This window comes from Marmota flaviventris, chromosome 19, assembly GCF_047511675.1.
Source record: "Marmota flaviventris isolate mMarFla1 chromosome 19, mMarFla1.hap1, whole genome shotgun sequence".
Classification (NCBI taxonomy): Eukaryota; Metazoa; Chordata; class Mammalia; order Rodentia; family Sciuridae; genus Marmota; species Marmota flaviventris.
In genome coordinates this window covers 8,405,921-8,424,641 of record NC_092516.1, presented here as the reverse complement: position 1 = coordinate 8,424,641, position 18,721 = coordinate 8,405,921, and the positions used below count along the sequence as shown (strand labels likewise).

At 58.5% G+C, this 18,721-nt stretch overlaps 2 protein-coding genes across 2 annotated transcripts; both read right to left on the bottom strand.

Annotated features, from left to right (window-relative positions):
• Positions 1 to 132: 132 nt before the first annotated feature.
• On the bottom strand, positions 133 to 5,187 carry Wdr24 (WD repeat domain 24). The gene is made up of 9 exons (XM_027940659.2): positions 4,154 to 5,187; positions 3,057 to 3,234; positions 2,261 to 2,933; positions 1,635 to 1,753; positions 1,435 to 1,556; positions 1,236 to 1,340; positions 736 to 1,073; positions 462 to 646; positions 133 to 381 (listed from the first exon to the last, which is right to left on the bottom strand). The coding sequence occupies exons 1-9, from the start codon at positions 4,632 to 4,634 to the stop codon at positions 213 to 215; spliced, it is 2,370 nt and encodes a 789-aa protein (XP_027796460.1). The 5' UTR covers positions 4,635 to 5,187; the 3' UTR covers positions 133 to 212.
• Positions 5,188 to 8,411: 3,224 nt separating this feature from the next.
• Fbxl16 (F-box and leucine rich repeat protein 16) lies at positions 8,412 to 18,184 on the bottom strand. The gene is made up of 6 exons (XM_027940972.2): positions 18,123 to 18,184; positions 11,144 to 11,790; positions 9,741 to 10,249; positions 9,262 to 9,346; positions 8,892 to 8,955; positions 8,412 to 8,560 (listed from the first exon to the last, which is right to left on the bottom strand). The coding sequence occupies exons 2-6, from the start codon at positions 11,774 to 11,776 to the stop codon at positions 8,412 to 8,414; spliced, it is 1,440 nt and encodes a 479-aa protein (XP_027796773.1). The 5' UTR covers positions 11,777 to 11,790; positions 18,123 to 18,184.
• Positions 18,185 to 18,721: the final 537 nt, after the last annotated feature.

The following is an 18,721-nucleotide window of genomic DNA, read 5'->3' as shown; positions in this document are numbered from 1 at the left end:
GTCGTCATGGCAACGGCCGGAAGCCTACATGGCCCGCCCCCGCCCCGCCCCGGAAGGTGGTGTGGAGGCTTCGCCTGTGGCCACGGCGACAGCGCCCGCCCGCCCGCGGTACGTTCGGGGATAAGCAGCAACTTCAGCTCCCACTTATTTTATTGCGTTCACAAGTCTGGTCCCCTTCCACCCCGGCACTGGAGCTGCGGGCCGGCGCTGGGTCAGGAGTACTCGCAGAGGTGGCCGCAGCCAGCAGGGCAGTGAGAGCTGCCCTCCAGCCACTTCATGATATGCTGCAGGTGGCCTCCGTGGCTGCAGCCCTGGCACCACACGAACAGACCCTTGACCACGTGGTGGCAGACAGCACACATACTGGCACAGCGGTGGCACCTGGGGGTGGGGGATGCCTCAGCTGGGGCCTCCTGGGTTGCCCACGTGTCCCTGGGTCCCCCCAACCCACACTGCCCCACCTGTCGCAGACCCAGCCACGGCTGCTCATGGGCCGTTTGCAATTGCTGCAGTTGACATGCAGTGTGGTGGACGCCTGATTGAGGCAGCTGACCGCACGGCTGGTGCTCAGCTTGACCACCTCGTTGGACACGTTCCAGAGGCGGAAGCGCTGCAGCAGGTCGATGTAGGATGTGTACCAGTGCTCCTGCAGGGAGACCCAAGGAGGTCAGGATGGTCAGACAGCCTAGGGCATGGGAGCTTTTCTAGGAAGACCCTCCCCACCCCAGCACACACCTGGGTCTGCTCATCAATGTCCTTGCGCACCCGTTCACCCAGCACAATGAGCACAGACACAGCCATCTGCACGTCACCCTGCTCAGCATAGAAGCGCAGCATGTCACACACCAACACACTAAAGAAGTCCGTTGGCAGGCGGCTGTCATAGAGCGCATGGGAGATGGAGAGGAGGGAGAAAGAGTCCACAGGTGCCAGAGAGGCTGCATCTGCCTCACTGCCGCTCACGTGTGGTGAGTCGGCCTTGTCCTGCAGGTGCTCGGGCCCAGAAGGTGTGTCCAGAATCTCGTGGCGCAATGGGAAGGCTTCCTGTGGTAGCACGTACTCGGGCTCCTCGGCTGGGAGGCAGGGTCAGGCAAGTGGGCCTAGGCCACCCCACTGCCTCCCTGCACTCCCCAAACCCCCAGTCTGCCCAGCTCCCACTCACAGTGGGCATGTTGTAGGCCTAGGCTTCTGCCCTACCCGCCACCTCCCTCCACCCTACCAAAGCCCCCACTCACGGTGCACATGTTCTGGGTCCAGTGGGTACAACTCGTCCTCCTCACCCTCAACGTCACCCAACAAGTAGTCAGCAGGTACATCGCTACCCTCAGTTTCTTCATTATCTGCCCGTGAGGGAGGGAGGACATTCAGGGGTGGTTTGCTGTGGAGTGCCTCAGCTTCACTCCTGCCAGCATCCCCACCTGCCCTCCAGTCTACCCTCATTGGTGATGAGTGTGGCTGAGGAGTCAAGCAGAACCGTGTCGCTCCGTGTGTCCCCCTTGCTCCGGTCTAGCCGTGTCTCACTGCCTAGCCCTGGGGCCATATCCTTCAGGTTGAAACTGGGGACAGGAAAGGCTCATGGGTGGCTGGGCTCCAGTAGCCCCACCCCCTGGGGAGAGCTAGCCCTAGACACCTACCTGTTCATAAGTGGCAGGCCACAGGAGCTGCCTTTACCCACACTGTGGTTAAGGCTGGCAGACGGCACAAGACCAGGACTGCAGTAGATGATCCGCAGCATGGTCCATGTCTGCGCCACCTAGGGGCAGGCACCAGCCACTCAGAGGGTCCTGGGCACCCAACACCCCAGACACACACCACCCCCTGCCTGAATAGAATCACACCAATATCCCAATATCCTGCCCCAACCATACTGGGGAAAATGTAGCCCATGGGAAGCAGAAGAAGCAAAACCAGGAGGCAGCCAATGTGAAGATGAGCAGAGTGACCCAAGGGTGAGAGACTGGCACAGAGCAGGCACTCTCTTCAGGAGGGCTAGGTGCTGTTAAGAGGTGCAGCACCAAGAGGAAGGCATGGAGCACATGCCCAAATGGTGACAGCATCAACTGTGACTCCTTAGACCTCTACCTCCAAGAGGGCAGCCCCAGGATCTGGTCCACTCTGCCTATGTGATCTTGACACCCTGTTACTAAGACAAGGGTTGGTGCTGATCTTGGGATGGGGATGCAGCTGGCAGAGCAGCCGATCCCTACCCCAAAGTCATGGCCCCTGCACCCCCACTTCCCCGCAGCCCAGCCCCACCTACCTGGTTACGGCCTAGCTCCCGAGCCACCTTTGCATTGTGGTCACAGAGCTCGGCCAATGGCCGGCCAGCCAGAGCATAACGCTCAGCTGTGTCCACAAACCAACTCATGCTGCCACCACCAGACTCTGTCTCAAAGACACTGAGAGCACTAGAAGCAAGGCCAGAAAAGGGCTCAGCAGGGTCCAACTTGCGCTTGAAGAAGATGGGGTGGCGCCGGTCGCCAGCATAGGGCTTGCGTCCAGACTCAGCAGCCACTAAGCTTTCCTTGGCTGCAAAGGCCACATCCCCGAAGAGGCCATAGCACAGGCCCTCAGGGTTGGCACGCTCCACAGGCTGGCTGGCATCACGGAACAGATGCTGGCACAGCGTGCTGTCCTTGGAGCCTGAGAGCAGAAAGCAGGGGTCGTGTGGGTGGCGCCAAGCAATGCCTGTGGTGACATCACGGTGCTCCTCGAACATAGCAGCTGGCACAAAGGGCCGGCGCACATCCCACACGTAGATGTTGTGATCTACCATCATGGAGCACGTAGCCAGGTGGTGGCGGCACTCGGGCCGCCACTTGACTCGGGCCACAGAGGCGATGGTCTGCACGCAGTGCATCTCCTTGGCACGAGGCGTGGTCATGTCCCAGACCTTCACCATCTTGTCACGCCCACCTGTGGCCAGCCAGCCCCTGTAGGAAGGCCCCCAAACCCTCAGTGACTTCTCCTAAGAGAGAAGGGACCCCCCCAAGCCCTGCCACTCCCCACTCTCTCACAGGCCTTCAGCCCTGTGGTCCCTGCAGCCCAGACCACACCTGTCCTCGGGGTGCCAGTCACAGCAGAAGACAGGCCCATTGTGAGCTGTGAACATTCTCTCACATCTGTCAGGACGGCGGATGTCCCAGAGCTGCACATTGCCATTCTCAAAGGTGGAGGCAAAAGTAAAGTAGTCTCGGATGCTGAATTGGACATCCCGTACACTCTCAGACTGGCCTGCAGGCAGGGCATCATTGGAAGCAGAGGTGAGGGAGCTGGCCTATGGTGTGTGTGGGGGGCAGCACTTGGAGTGGCTGTGGGATGGTGTCACACACCTGCCTCTGGCCAGATGGCCAAGAGTGCAAAAAGGACTGCCCCCAGGGTCTTCCTAGGGTGGGTTTTTTGCACAAACTCCCAGGCCTATTTCCCCTGGAATCTGCATGTTGCATTAGTCCTTGGTAAAACTGAGTTTCAGAGTACTGGAAAACAGAAACTCCACCTGGCTATCTGCTCAACTCCCCTGGATGCCATGGCTTGTAGGAGAACCAAGGAATCCAACCTTTTTACCTAGGGCTGGAGCTGCCTGGACAGCCCAAAGGACTAGAGGACAAGGGACCACATCTGCCCTACAAATCCACCACACCAAGAGCCTGGGAGGGCAGTGTTCAGCCTTTTTCTGACACAGATAGCTCATGATCTGTCTTAAGAAGCCCACAAATTCTCCAAGGCCCCAGGGCTCTGCCTTGTGCTTCACCTGGTCTCATCAAGGTGGACAAGTGATAGCAGGCTCAGGGATGGCCCTGCAAGGACTAGACAGTGTACTTCACCTCCTCCACATCCCTGTGCTGGGAACCTTGGAGGTTCTGGTAGACATCCTGCAATGAGGTAACCTGGAGCTGGGCTGAGTCTGTGGGGCTATGCCCTCTCTCATGCCTCACCCAGCCTCAATTCCTGGTAGTCCTGCCTCTTGCCTCTTCCCCACTATTGATGCTCTGGCTCACACCTCACCCAGGCCTGCCCCCATCCACTCTTCTACTTCTGGCTTATTTCCAGGAGTGCATCTGAGAGCCTCTGGTGCACAAAGCACTTCTTAGCTTGCCTAGACAGGTACCTGCAGAGTCACACACCTGCCCTGACCTGCCTCTGTGGGCCTCACCCGAGAAGGTGCTGACAGAGTCCTTCCTTCGGAGGTCAAAGCACTTCATGAAGCCATCCTGGGAGCCGCTGAGCAGCACATGGGCTTCAGTGGGGTGGAAGCAGACTTTGTTCACTGTGCGCTTGTGTTCTGTGAACAGCTGGTCCTGCTTGTTGCGGGATGGCCGACCCAGGTTCCATGTGACCACCACACCATTTGTGGCTGCTGTGGCCAGCAGGTTCTCATCCATCTGGTGCCAGACCACATCAGCACAGCTCAGGTTGAGTGAGGGCTTGCGGCCCACACGGAGGTTCAGCTTTTCTACAAACTGTTCCTCCTCTATTGCGTAGATCTTGAAGATGCTGCGGCCTGCCACGACTACTTGGGCTGCATCACGGCAGACGCTGATGGCATTGGCTGGAGCATCCAAGTGGCAGTTCATGGTGCGGCCTGTCAGTGCACTGCCACCTAGGGCTGTTGTCACACGGGACATCTTCTCCATGGCTAGACTGGTGGTGGGGTCAGGAGATCAGTGAAGAAGGCTGGTCTAGTCAGTCTGGTGTCTGTCGAATCAGTTCAGACCTTTCACTGCTTTGCCTGGGCTGGTCAAACTTGCTGTCTAGACCAAGGCAGTCCATCAGCTAGTCAACATCACAGGAGAATTCCAAACCACCAGAATCTGCCAGAAGACTCCGCTGCTGCCCTAAGCCTGGTTAGTCCCACGTCTGACCTCCCCAGAAGACCTTATATGGCTGGTTCTGGCCAAAGGCACTCATCTCTCCAACAGCCACCTCCCGTGATTGCGCCATTGGACCGCAGGTCAGTCGATTTCCGCAGGGGAGCCAAGTGGCTCCCGCAGTCCACACCCGTCAGCCCGGGGCGTCCGAGGCAGCGGGGCTCCGGAGAGGCGCAAACGAGGGGAGGAGGCAGAGGGCTGAAGGGACCCAGGGAACAGAGCTGCTCAAGGCCGGTGGCCTTCCCCTCAGCACTCCAGTCATGTACCGGCAGCACACCGTGGCGTGGGGAACCCATCCGTCTCCATCACGCCCCTCGCCGGAAGTGGTCCGTTATTTACTCGCCCCTCGCCGGAAGCGGGCAGGAACTCTCGCCCGCACCATAATAGTTCCGGGTCAGGGCGCAGTACGGGTGGAGGGTCCCGGAGCAGCCCAGACACCGGCCTGCGGGCTCTCCGGTTCCGCCTCGATAGTTGTTCCTGTATTTCTTAATTCGTTTTTCTCTTGCGGTAATGGGGATTGAACCCAGGGGCTCTCTTCCTCTGCGCTTCATCCCCAGCGCCCCCTCTTTTTTAAAATTTTGAAACAGGGTATTGCTAAGCGGCCCGGGTTGGAGCCTTGAACTTGCGACCCTCCTGCCTCAGCCTTCGGCGTCGCTGGAGTGGCAGGCGTGTTTCTTATTTCAATCTCAGTTCTGTAATAGCGGTGCGTATTTCTCTGCTCAGGTTCTTCAGCGGAGTCTGTCATGCCGGGCTCCTCCACCCTCCTCCCTCCCTCAGCTCGCGGGAGCAGTATCCCCGCCTGTCCGGGTTCCCGTCTGAACCCCGCGCGGCAGTCCGGTCCCTCTTTTTCCTGGGGCCTCCTACCGCACTGCCAATAAACCTCAGACTCCGGACTCCGCAGCAGTGCCGCGCGGTCCCCTTCCAGGCGCCCACGTCCAGTTAACAGAGCGCCAGCTCCGCCCTTCTTATCCTTCAATGCTCAGCCTCTGCCTTCTCTAGCACCATATCAAACGGGGCCTGACCAGTCACAGTCGCCTCCCCAGCGCTTGTCACAGCCTGCTCCTTTGTTCACTGGTAGTTGTCTGTCACACAGAGGTGTGAGGGCCACCACAGAGGGATTCCATCTCCCAGGGCCTGACATTGCCCATTCAGTTGGTGGCCCTGTTCACCTGCAGCCTCCCTTACTCTTCTGGGAGTAAATTAACTTGCCAATTCACAGTGCCATCTCTTGAGACATCCTCGCCCCTGCTTAATCTCAGCTATCCTGTGCACAGGACAAAAGGTTCATTTCTGCCTTTCTGGACAGGTGGTGGGCTAGATCTTAGATACTTACTTTTTTCCCCTTGTATTACTGATGATTGAACCCAGGTGCTCAACCACTGAGCTATATCCCCAGCCTTTTTTTTTTCCTTTTGAGACAGGAAAAAAAAAGTTGCCAAGACTGGCCTCAAATTTGCAGTGCTCCTGCCTCAGCCTCTTGGGAGCTGCTGGTATTCGAGGCCATGGGCCAATGCACCCTGCTAACCCTAAATATTTTTGTGGGAATATTATGGTAATGATTTTAGTGCCATCCCTGCCTGTATGCAGTAGAGGGTTAGGGAACTTCTGTGCTTATCACTGCCGAGTTTTTATTCTTGGCAGGGGCATGCAGCCTCTACATATTTGTTGTAAAGACAAACATCTGATGAATCCAGAGGTGCTTGAGAGTCTAGAGACCAGGACCACCCACAGCAGATACAACCTCCTGCACTATCATGTGGTGACCTGAACACAACCCAGACTCATATTTTTACAACTTTTTTTTAATATATATTTTTATAAACAGGTCACGTGATAAAATAGCACAAGAAACACTTACCAAATATAAGGTTATATCTTCCGCATATACAGGAGAATGAGGTCGTTATGTACAATAAGAAAATGATTTTAGGGGTTGGTTGGTTTTGTTTTCCTTTCTCCCCTTAAATTTTCCTCCTACAGTCGTTGGAAATATCACAGCTTCAGTTGCATTAATACTTTGGGCAAATGGACAGCTGCCCCCTCCCTACTGGGGGGGCTATGGGAGGAGGGCCTGAAGAAACTGGCTCCTGACCACTTCCACATGGAGCCTCCTCGGCACTCGGGGGCAGGGAACTCTTTGGGCTGTTGAACTGTTTCTCTGCTTCAACAGCATCTCTCTCTCTCACTCGCTCTCTTTCTCTCGCTCTTTCACTCTCTGGCTCTCTGGAAACTGGTTACTCCCTTCCAACCAAATAGGGGTGTCCCAAGATTGGTGTGGATGCTAAATCTGGGGATCAAGGTTGGGATGGAAAGGGGTCCCAGCCCCCTCCTCAGCATTGTCAAGATGTGCCAGCATCCCCCAGAACTTCCAAACTTCTTGGGATCAGACAGGACACGGGACACGGTTGGAGCCCATTTGGGCAGGCAGAGGTTTGGGAAACTGGGGAGGGGCAAATGGGGTGGGGCTAGAATGGAGCCCTCCCTCCTTGCAGAGTGTGGATGGTGTGCTGGCCACTGGAAGATCAGAGTCGCTGGTCAGTGCTGATCCTGACCCCTTGTCTGGGCCCGCTTCTGCACAAACTTGCCCAGGATGAATCGCGGTGCTGACAGGCCTGAGCCCCACTGGCGCAGGGCTGTGGCTGGGCAAGACTGCTCCCAAGCCTGACAACCCCAAGGATGACTCCAACTTGGGTCTCTCTAGGTGCCTGTACCGCTCCTGGACTGAGGTGGGCTGCACTAGGTTGGGCTAATGTTGACTATTCCAAGGTCATAGTCATCTCAATGCTATCCTAGGGGCCAGGGGCCAAGGATCTGTAAAAGGCCAGTGTGGGCGGCGGTGGGGTTGGGGGTGGGGGGTGGGGGTAGGAGGGGAAGCCAACAGGGACTGCCCACTCAACAGTAAGGGAAAAAGGCCCCTTGTGTTGGGCAGGCATGGGGGAGGAGGAGGGGCTTGGAGTTGGGCTCCTCATCGGGCCATGGCTTTGGCAGTGGCCTGAGTCCCCTCGCCCCTAAGAGAGAGGGCTCCAGGCGCCGTGCAGTGGAAGATGTTGAAGGTCCTTGAGGCTCTTCCGGGCCCCTAAGTCCTGGGGGACCCAGCCCCCCAATCCTCTGGGCCCTGCCCGGGATGGGGGACAGCAGGGAGGCAGAGAGCGGGGTGTGGCAGGGAAGGCAGCGGCGGGGGAGGGGGGCGGGTGGGCTCAGAGTGCCCCCCAGGGACCGAGCCCCGCAGCGGGGCGGGCGAGTGATGGCGGCGGCTGTGGCGTGGTGGAGGGCGGGCGTGCAGTGCGGGCACGAGGGGCATGCACAAAGTCCCCGAGTGTGCGTGCGTGCGTGGGGCTGGCCCGGTCGTCCCCTGCCCGGGGCGGACAGAAAGAGGAGCGGAGGGGGCCGAGGGCGGCGCGGGGCGGGGCTGTCCTCAACTCGTCCCGCCTCCCGCGTGGGATCATACGCGGCTGCTGGGCAAGGTCCACTGAGGGGCCTGGAAGAGCCCCTCGCCCCGCCCAGAGTGTGGCGGGTTCCCAAGGCCTGGGTGGGAGCCCAGCGCTACTCGATGACTAGGCAGCGGGGCAGGTGCTGCGAGAAGTACTTGAAGAGCTCAGGTGTGGCTCCCGGGCAGTTGGTCAGCTCCAGCTCCTCCAGCTCCTGCAGCTGCACCAAGCCCGACAGCCCCGTGGTGGTCAGCAGTGGGCAGCCTGAATCAAACCAGTGGAAACAATGGTGGGGCTCAGCTTTGCCAGACAGAAAACTGGGACCCCGCGGGCCAGCACTCTGTGGATGGGCCTTGAGCTGAGTGGGAGAGGCCCATGCTGGGCTCTTAGGTCCTTGCTGAGTGGCAGGGGCCTCCTTCGGCCGAGTGGCTCTGGGAGGAGCCCGGCGTTGCCTGAGATGGACTACAGCTTGCCCCTCTCCTAACTTGAACCTGCAACTCAGCCAGCCAAAGTCAGGTGTGAATCCGCACAAGGGAGGACTAGATGAGTGTAGTGGACCCTGCCTGGGAGGCATGCAGGGGAGGGAGGGTCTCACCTGCCAGAGACAAGAGACGCAAACTCCTCATAGCCAGGAGGTGCTTCAGCCCGAAGTCCTGCACCTGGGCAAAAGTGGGAGAGGGCAAGTTAACTGAACCTGGAGCCTCAGGAGTTGCTGGAGGCAGGGTTCAAGATGGAGGTTTCTCAACGCCCCCCCTCCCACCAGCCAGAGGCTGGGAAGTGCTGTTGAGGACCCTGGGGTCCCCACCTGTTCTGTCTAGGTTCGCTAATGGGTACAGATGGATCTTAGACCCCTGTGGGATCTGAGTGGGGCCGGAAAAAGGTAAGCAGGCTGGACTGGTGCTTTCCCCTCACCCCCCACCACGCCCGCCTATCCCCCTATCACAGAAGGCATGAAGGTCCAGTACCTGGCAGCACCATCGCAGGTAGAGGCTGCGGAGGGATGACATGGTGGACAAATAGCTGAGGCCAGTGTCCGTGATGCGTACACACCTGTGGTGGCACCAGAGGGGGACTGCCCACCTTCAAATCACTTCACCCGCCCCCTAAACTGCTGCGCCCTACCCCCTACCCCACCTTGTCCCTAGCACAAACCCCCACCTCACCCATGATGGCCCCACCATCCTGTAGCCCACCCCTCTTCAATACCCCGCCCCCGCACGTCCTAGCACTAGCTTCTGGGAAGGATTTGGGTTCAACCAAACATTGCTGTAGTTCCCCCGACTATTGGCACTTTGCTCTCGCTGGTGCTGCCCACTACACCATAATCTGTCACTGTCTGTCCCCTCAGCAGCCTCACCCACACCAGAAGCCCATGGACTCAGACCCACCCACTCTAGGCTTCTGGTACATGGTGACCCTGCAGTGGGTGCGGGGACATGCGCACCTGTCCAGCACAAGCTCCTCCAGGCGGTGCAGGTCGCAGGCTACATACTCTAGAGCCATGTCTGTGATGCGAGGGCACCACGACAGGTCGAGGCTGCGCAGCTTGCGTAGGTTCTCCGCTACGAGCTCAACACCATCATCGGTGACCTTTGAACAGCCTGAGAGACTGAGTGCTGTGAGGTTGGGCAGGCTGTGCACCACGTTGACCACGCCGTGGTTAGTGATTTCCCAGCAAGAGAGCAGACGCAGCGTGTGCGTGCTGTGACCCTGCCGCGCCGTGAAGTAGGCCAGCGCCGTGTCCGTCACGTGGTAGGCCTGCAGGCTCAGCTCCGCCAGGTTAGGCAGCAGCTGCGAGATGGCCGCGATGGCGTCGTCGGCCACATTGATGCAGTCGCTCACGCTCAGCGAGGTGATCCGCGCACTGAGGCTGGACCACAGCCCTGCCTCAGTGAAGTCGTTGCAGCCCGACAGCTCCAGGCGCACCACGCCCTGCATCTGCTCCAGCATCACCTGTGGGCAGCACAGGTCAGGGCCATGCCTGGCTCTGCTCCCCAACCCTCCCCAGTAGGCTCCTCCCTCAGGGTGTGGTGAGGATTGCCTGAGATGGGTTGGAATGAGCTGCTGGGAGCCAGGAAGCAGTAGTCTCTTGGGTGTGGACTTGTGCAAGTATGTTGAACTCTGAGGACTGCACTTATAGTGTAACACCTCAACAACATTCCAAAGAGGGGCATGGCACAGGGGCCCCAGGAGCCATGGCTTTACCAGAGTAGGTGCTCAGATCAGTTGGTATAGTCCAGATAGTGGGGACTGGGCAGGTTGTTCACTGCTCCTCTGACCTTTGCTAATAGGAGACCCTTCCTCAACTACCTTTCACCTCCCTCCAGCATCCTACCCACCCAAGGCCAGTGAAAAGTGACTTTCCTTCTCAGTCTCATACTTAATTGCTCTGCTGTTGCCCCCTTGAAATTCTTTTTTTCTTTTTTTGGTACCAGGGATTAAACCCAGGGGCACTTAACCACTGAGCCAGCCCCTTCTATTTTTTATTTCAAGACAAAGTTTTGCAAAATTGCTTAGGGGCCTCACTAAATTGCTGAGGCTGGCTTTGAACTTGTGATCCTCCTGCCTCAGCCTCTTGAGCTGCTGGGATTATAGGCATACACCACCTCACCTAGCTCATCTTGAGATTCTTAATCATCTCTGAATAAGCATCCACATTTTCACTTTGCATCAGGTCCCACAAACTATGTAGCCAGTCCTCCCTGACCCCTGGCAGTGCTCCTCCTTAGGGCAATGATATGCTTCTTTGTTCTCTGTTGTGCTAAGCTTCCTCTGTGCTCCATACCCTTCCACACCCATACAGCTCTGCTGCCTGTCCCTGCCACCTGGACCACTTTGGGGGCACACCTCTAGGCCAGCATCCGTGATGGTGGAGCGCTTGAGGCTCATGGCCTTGACCCCCTTCTTGGAGAGCGCATAGTTGTCGATGAACTCACAGATGTCCAGGTCAGAGACCCCAACCAGGCAGAAGCCCTCAAAGCCACGTGCAGCGAAGCCCTGCAGGTTCACGAACTCCTTCTCACCACTAGGCAGCACGTTGTAGAGCTCCTTGGCATGCAGTACAGGTGTGAGGCCTGCCCAGAACTTGGGCTGGTAGAGCACACGCCGCCAGGCCTTGCACACCTGGGCTAGCACGCACTTCTCACATGCTGAGAAGTACCAGAAGAGGCCGTTGAGGATCTTCTCATCTGTGGCCAGTGGCGGCCGCTCTGCTGGGGGTCCAGGCACCGAGGCTGAGGCTGGTCCACCTGCCAGGGGGCAGGGGCCCCCAGCAAGTGTGCCCCGGGACAACGGGGAGGCCAAGCTGGGAGGTGGAAGGGTGGGTGGGGGCGGTGGCTGGCAGGGACGGTTCTTGGCAGCAGGAGTGCCCTTGGTGATGCTGGCTGCTCCCAGGCCATTGGGCTGGCCCGGCAGCTTTACCAGGCCATTTCGAGGCAAGCATGGAGGTTTGGGGTCGCCGTTGATACCGGGGCTCGACATCTTCCTCGAATGTTCTGCAGACAGGCCAAGAGCGGCAAGTGAGTCTGATAGTCTCTGGGAAGGCTGAGGAAGCCTGCTCCTTCCCATCCCTGGGTGCCCCCCACCATGGTACTCCTAGAACCAAGCTCTAAGTGTGTACTTCCCTGGTTGAGTGCAGCAAGGGGAGGCAATGATCTCTGTACTCATTTAGCACCTACTGTGTGCACTAACTCAACCTGCTCTGCTCATGGTACTCTTGGATGCTTATTCCCATTTCACACATGAGAGAATGGAGGTGGAGAGATGAAGTCCCTGACCACTCCCTTCACCTGTGTTCCTCTGCCTATCACCAGGACCCTAACTCTACTGGTCAGGGACTGAGAAACTGAGGATAGAGTTTGGGGCAGTCTCTGGCAACCCACCTCTACAGGATGCCAGCACAGCTCTCTGAAGGGCCTCTTGTACCCTTCTGAGCCTCAGGGTCTGCCCAGAGAGAGAGAGAGAGAAGCTGCTTTCCCCAGCATGGTGAGCCCTGGACACACTATTTATTTATTTATTGGAACTGGGGGTCGAACCCAGGGCTCTGGGAATGCAAGGTTAACATTGTGCCACTGAGCTACATCCCAGTCCAACACATGCTTTTTCTATAATTCTTCACCTATGCTGATGAGGATAGTGCTGTGGTGACTATACATTGTATGGATGAGGAAGACAAGGCCAAGGTTAGGTGAATTGCTTGTCTGAGGCTATGATCAGTTAAATGATGGAGTCAAAGTTTGGACCACAGCTGGCTGATGAGAGCCCCAAGGAAGACTCTTCTCAGGCCAGGGTCATTGCCCACAGGATGAGAGTAAGGCCACACCTAGTCCAGCTCCCCTCCTCAGGCCCTCAGGGCTATAACTGGGTGGCACAAGACACAGCACAGAAAGCTATGGTGGGAGGAAACAGTGAGACTCACAGTGCCATCATCTGCTCCTGCTCACCCCCATCCAACATCCATTGAGGAAGCAGAACACCCAGAGGTCTCACTGGTACACACTTGAGGTCCCATACCCTGGACCCCAAACAGGCCCCACTTTGAATTGTGGTCTCAGCTAGCCACTGGCCTTTTCAGAGCCTCCATTTCCTCATTTCAACCCCTGCATGGTGCCCAGTAAATCTTGGACAGCGACCTGGAGTTAGCTTTTGGGCCTCAGGGCAGAACCAAAAGCAATGCATGATCTACCTTCTTGGGTCTGTAGGTGACCCCGGGACCAAGCAGGAACCTACATGCAGGTCCCCATCTTCTTGCCCCACAGTCTCAGAGGAAGGGCAGGAGCTGCTCCAGTTCTCCCTTCTTCTCCTGCCTGATGAAGATGGGCCATCACCTCACAGAAGTCTCACAGAACCACCATAGTAGTGTCTGAGAAGAATCCTAAGGACTTCCCAAGGCTTGGGGTGGATACAATATGCAGACCCTCAGGAAGAGAACAGTTCCTGTCCCCCTTTTGGCCATCTTCCATCTAGAGCTGCAGGACTGAGGACGCTGTCTGTCTATCCCCCACAGTTTCCAAGAGAACAGGAACCACCGTGGGAGGCAGAGGGAGGTGGGGGGGGGTGGCCATTATTGGTACCCCAGTTTTCAGATAAGGAACTTGAGGTGCTGGTGAGTCACAGTGTCATCACAGTTGTGGAGGAGGCCTAACACAGAGCTACTCCGGTGTCAGTACAGGGAAATGTGGACCACGGTAGGACAGCAGCACCCCCTAAGGACCAGGGTGAGGCCCGCGACCGCCTCCACTCCTGCCCCAGCAAGGCCGTTCTGGAAGTTGTACAGAGAATGGAGAGGCAGCCCCCGGCTGAATATATGCCATGTCCCCAGAATGGGCCCCCTGCTCCCTAGACCCAGGGCGCCCTGGTTTCCACGTCCAGAATGCCCCACCCACCCGGACTCCACCCTTTCCCGCGGACCAGTTTCAGCGCCCAGCCTGTAGCACCATGGACAGCGGCCGTGCATGCTCCCGGGGGCCAGGCCGGCCGACCGCACCGCTGACAGAGGAGGACGGGGTTGAGGGGGAGGTTCCGATAAACCCAAAGCCTGGCAAACCTAGCTCACCAGGGAGGGGCCCCCAGAGGCGGAGGGGGGCGGGGGGAGAAGCGGCCTGCTCGGCTAGGATCCGGAGGAGGCGCGGAGGCGGCACCAAGGAAGAAATATTCCAAGAGCTGTGCGGATTTAGCCTGAAAATGCTCCCAGCCGCGGGTGTGCACGTGGAGCACCCAAATTGGGGGGACGCACGTGGGTGCCCCGGGCATCTGCGGGACTCCTTGCGGTCCCTCCATGGGAGCTCACATGTGCAGGAGCTCAAGTCCCATCCCTACCTTCAGGCCTCAGGGTAGAGCTAGTGAAAACAAGGTGGTCTGAGCGTCTGTGGAGGGAGGAACAGGCTGAGGATGGCTTCTGACTGACCCTCAACCCACACTCCCATCCAAGGCCTTCTGCCCTGGCTTGGAACTGCACCACAGCGCACCACTCCCCAACTTTGTGCCCACTTTCTATGGGGGCTCCGGCTGCTCACATTCCTGGCCTGACTAACCCAGCCCTAGAAGCCTCCACCACACCTGGGTCCATGGGCTGAGGCCTTGGGAAAAGGCGGAGCTCACGTTGGGAGACTGGGGCCTTCCTGCCAGTTAGATAAGAGGTCCCTGGAGGGTTCTAAGAAGGGCCCCTCTGCCTGTCCCTGCCACTCTGCTGGATGGTGACCAAGGCCCTCTCCCCCTGCCTTGGCACTGCAGCTGCTCTCCAACAGGGTGACTCTGAGAGCTTGCCTGGAGCTTCCTGCTAGGAGTGCAGGCACAGCTGCCAGGCTGTTCAGGGCTGGTTCTTCCTTAGGGACAAGCACCTTAGGAGCTGACCCTGGGAAGAGAGGCTTTGAAAACGTCAACAAAGCTTGCATGACAACTGCAGTCCTGGTGTGTTCTGGTCAGTTAAGAGTGGAATTCTGGGGAGGTTCCCTGTTGGAATAGGCTGTGGAGGGGCTACTGGGGGAAAGGGAAGCAGTGGTTATTCTCCTGAACTTGTGAGCCCAAGCCAGGGTCAGATCAGGGTGCTCCTGGGGAGTGATGACTGGACTCTGTTCTCCTCAGAGTCACATCAGGAGCTAAAGGAGTGCAGTGGGCACTGCGGGCTCCCAAGAGGACTCCAGCTCTGGGCAGTTTTATGATTCACAGATGGCCATATTGGAGCCCTACAAGGAGCTACCTCTTCTGCCTACCAGGTCATTGGGCCCTAAGACCCAGGTAGGCCTCAGAGCCTCCCCTCCAGCCCTCACACCTGGCCCAGCCAGTCCCCCATTCCTCTACTCCAGCTGCAGGTGTGAGCCCCACTCCTGCCTCCGTGACTGGGCATCTCCAGGGTCTCACCCACTTCCTGGGCTGTCATCACTATCCACCTCTTTGCTGGCTTGGGGACTTCTTGAGAACAGACAGCACGTATAGGTGAGAAATGGCAGCCCAGTTAGCAAGGCTGTACAGAGGTCCGAGAGGCTCAAGGGAGAACAGGAGGCTGACTGAGAGGGGAGGCAGGCTATCAAGAACTTAATCACAGTTGTGATAGGGATCAGTGTTCATAGGGAAGGGAGGCCACTGGGGTTGGGACTGAGTTGGTACTGTGGTCGCTGGGAAGACTCCCAAGACCCTGGGGATTTAAGATAGGCCTTGGAATACGCAGAACCTGGGGAAAGAAGACACCTTGCATCTATTTTTCTGCTAAGTCCCCCTTCTGGAGCTATGGGGATAAAGACACTGGCTGTCCATCCCCCATAATCTGGCCTGACCCTAGGGAAGAGGGCAGGTGCCTCCAGGAGAGAGGGACAAGGGAAATTCTGCCTAGTTCTTTCCCATTGCTGGCCTGAGCTCTTCCCATACCACCTGACCAGGGGTTGGGAAAGCAAAGCTCAGAGGGCGATTTTTCAGAAGCTGTGAAAGCTGTGATTAACCCAAGACCTCTAGGCTATCTGCTCCCCAGTGCCCCTGCATAGGTGCACATCCATGGCTCCTTGCTCTGTCCTCTTCTGCTTCATGGGGTTCTCTGTGTTCTGCTGGGATTCAGGCTAGTGGTCTCTCTGAGCCTCACCCGGCAGGATTCCTACTGTCCTCTTGCTCTCTTTCCAGAGGCTGCAATCTGCATGCCCACCAACATCCTTGCCTCTTATCTCCCCCAGTTTTGGGGACTCTTCTCCCATCTCTGATAGCCCCATCTCTGAGCACCAGGTCAGGATATAACCTGTCTTGGATTCTGGGAGGTGTGACTTCCAGAGAACTTGTACTGACCAGCTCCTTCTGCCTGCTGAGGACCTGGGAGCTAGGCAAGGCATGGGTAACCAAAAACTCACATCAGGCTGTCTGCAGTGGCAGCCCCCATGGACCAGGGTGACAACCACAGTAGTTGGGATTGGGGGCACGGTGCAGGCTGACACATTCCATGACAACCCCGTGACTCAGGCACATCCCTGCCACTGCACGTGTCTCCAGTTGAGGGTGGGAGGGGAGCACCTTCCACCCTCAGTTGGAGATGCTTCTGGAGTGCACAAGACTTTTAGCCCAGGGTGCACATGGGCCTTGAGACAGACCTATGTAGATGCTCCAGCATACTGAGGCCCTGTGATCAAGTCCAGGGCAGCTCAGTCATGCAGGGCTAAGGAGTGGACCTTGGATTCAGGCTCATCTGGCTCCCCTGCTCTAAAGAATATGAGCATCCAAGGCTTAGGATAGTTCCCCTAGTACCTACTGCTTTGGGTGCTTGCCAAATTAAAAGACATAGTCTGCATGCACCCTCTGCAGTGGGTGCAGCCACTGGTTCCTACTGGACTACTTACTGGTGGGAAGGCTCTGGGCTATCCACTAGTCCTCTAGAGCTTCCATTGCTGCCCTCCCTACCTTCCCCCCTGCACCAGCCTTGGAGGCATAGCACAGGGGAGGAGACAGGTTCTGCAAGCAGTCAGTGCATGCCAGAGGAATAGCCCCTCTTCCACCCTGGAATGTAGGGGTGTGCCTACATCTCAGCAGTTCAGGGTTTCCTGGGCCTAGGTCCCTCCTACCTAGGGACTTGTTTTCCTCTCATCAGTGGAGAATAGAACTTGTTCAGTACCTTGAAAGTGGGTGTAGGCTGGAGGGGTGGGCCTGCTCCCTGAACATCCCCTGTGGTGGGGTGTTCAGCTGATAGGCTGGGCGCAAGGTAAGCAGTGGTTGAGAAGAAGGTAGTGGAAGTGATAGGAACAATGCCAGTTGAGTCCTGGCATCCCCATGCACTGCCCACGTTTACAGCTGGGCTTTGAATGTCCCTTCCTTCCTGATGGCTCCTCATCCAGTCCCTGGCCTGGGCAGCCCCAAAGCTTCAGGCTCCCTGCCCAGCCCAGGCCTTCAGCTCTGAGGCTGCTGTCCAGCATTTTATTGAAGGGGCGGCTGGGAGAGAGGGCCCTGTGTCCAGTAAGCACCATGGAGGTTTGAGCTGCCTACTGACCAGAGACAACATGGCTATGGACTAGGGGCCTGAGGGAGGGAGGCAGGTGAAGTGGTATCTGCCATCTGGTCCTCCTGCAGAGGTCAATCTGCCTGCTCGGAGCCAGGAGGGGCCGGAGGAGTGACTGCTGGGCCATGGGTTCTGAAGCTCTAACAGTCAGGCTTCTCCTGGGATGGTGAGTGGGAAGCCTTCCCCACCCACCCAAACCTCCAGGAGGGCATGGGATCCCTGTGCCCAGTTTCCCATCTAAGGCTCTTCAGCCTTGGCTAAGGCCTAATAGGCCTTCCCAAACCAGGGACATGCCAGCCCACTCCCTCTTCTCCTTCTGCCACCCCACATCATGGGTGGCAGCTCCATACAGGTCCATGTCAGTGGAAGGTATCCAGGAGGGGACCAGCCCCCAGGCCACATACCCACATGGTTCCTCCTGGAGTTTAATTACATCGAACACCTGTCACTAGACTCAGGGGCTAAGGACACTGGAGCAGGGGGCCCAGAGTCCAAAACCCAGCCAGGAAGCGTGGGGGCTGGGGATCTGCAATTTTGTGTCCTGGGGCGGGGGCATGGAGCTTCCTCTTGGCGGCTCCAGTAGCACTGATCCACAGCTCTGACCGCGTTGCCATTGGGGAGGGGGCCTTGATCAGGCGGGCTTCTGCGGCGAGGTGCTACGGAGGGCCTGGTAGGGCTGAAGGCCCAGCGGCTGCGGGGTGCAGTGGGGAAGGGGCTGCCGTTACGTAAGCCTTTTCCTGGCGACGGCGGCGGCTGTGAGGTCCTAAGCCCCCACGCTGTCCCCTCCTCATTGTGGCCACAGCCGTGGCTTGGCCTGGACCCCTCCCCGCCTCGCAGCCTGGCCCCGCGCGCACACCTTACCTTGGCCTGGGCTCCTGGCTCATGCCACGCTGTCCGCCCGGCGACCTCGCGTCATAGGGAGCCCAGCATGGGCGCCGGCGAGCTCGGAAGTGGCCGAGGTGCTGGACTGGCGGGCAGAGCCCAGCCGCGCCCCGCGCCCCGCGCCCCGCCGGGCCCCCTCCGCCGCGCCCGGAGCGGAGCTCCCCGGTGGGAGAGGATCGGCCGCCCGAGCCTCCCACCGGGGAGGCTATGGCTGTGCCCAGATAAATAAGGCCGCTTTGCAGGGAGCGGGGCGGGTGTCTCCTCCCTCCCCTCGCCCTCCTCCCCGCGCTCCTCCTCCGCGCTCCTCCCCGCGCTCCTCCGCGGCCGCTCGCGGCGCCGCGCGCGCCCCCAGCACGGCCCTAAGCGCCGCGCCCTCGCGCGCTCCCGGAGTCAGAACCAATCCGGGATCGCGAGCCGGGAGGGGGCGCCTGGGATGTTGAGCCCCGCCCCACCCCCACCCTCACCCCCGCTCAGCGCGCGCCTGGCTCGTCGTCAACGGGCACGCGCCAGAACCCGCGCGCCTCGGCACCCGCCTTCGCTGCGGGCGCCCGTACAATAACAAACGCAGGCACGCGGTG

What these genes read in the sequence shown, in the direction of transcription:
- Fbxl16 (XM_027940972.2), bottom strand. Translation starts at nt 11,776, where the DNA reads ATGTCGAGCCCCGGTATCAACGGCGACCCCAAACCTCCATGCTTGCCT. An exon ending in GAGGAGCTTGTGCTGGACAG is followed by an intron (nt 9,347 to 9,740) that starts GTGCGCATGTCC and finishes GTGCCACCACAG; the next exon opens with GTGTGTACGCATCACGGACA. An exon ending in GCGTCTCTTGTCTCTGGCAG is followed by an intron (nt 8,561 to 8,891) that starts GTGAGACCCTCC and finishes GGTTTGATTCAG; the next exon opens with GCTGCCCACTGCTGACCACC.
- Wdr24 (XM_027940659.2), bottom strand. Translation starts at nt 4,634, where the DNA reads ATGGAGAAGATGTCCCGTGTGACAACAGCCCTAGGTGGCAGTGCACTG. An exon ending in ACATTGATGAGCAGACCCAG is followed by an intron (nt 647 to 735) that starts GTGTGTGCTGGG and finishes GTCTCCCTGCAG; the next exon opens with GAGCACTGGTACACATCCTA. An exon ending in CGTGGCTGGGTCTGCGACAG is followed by an intron (nt 382 to 461) that starts GTGGGGCAGTGT and finishes CCCCACCCCCAG; the next exon opens with GTGCCACCGCTGTGCCAGTA.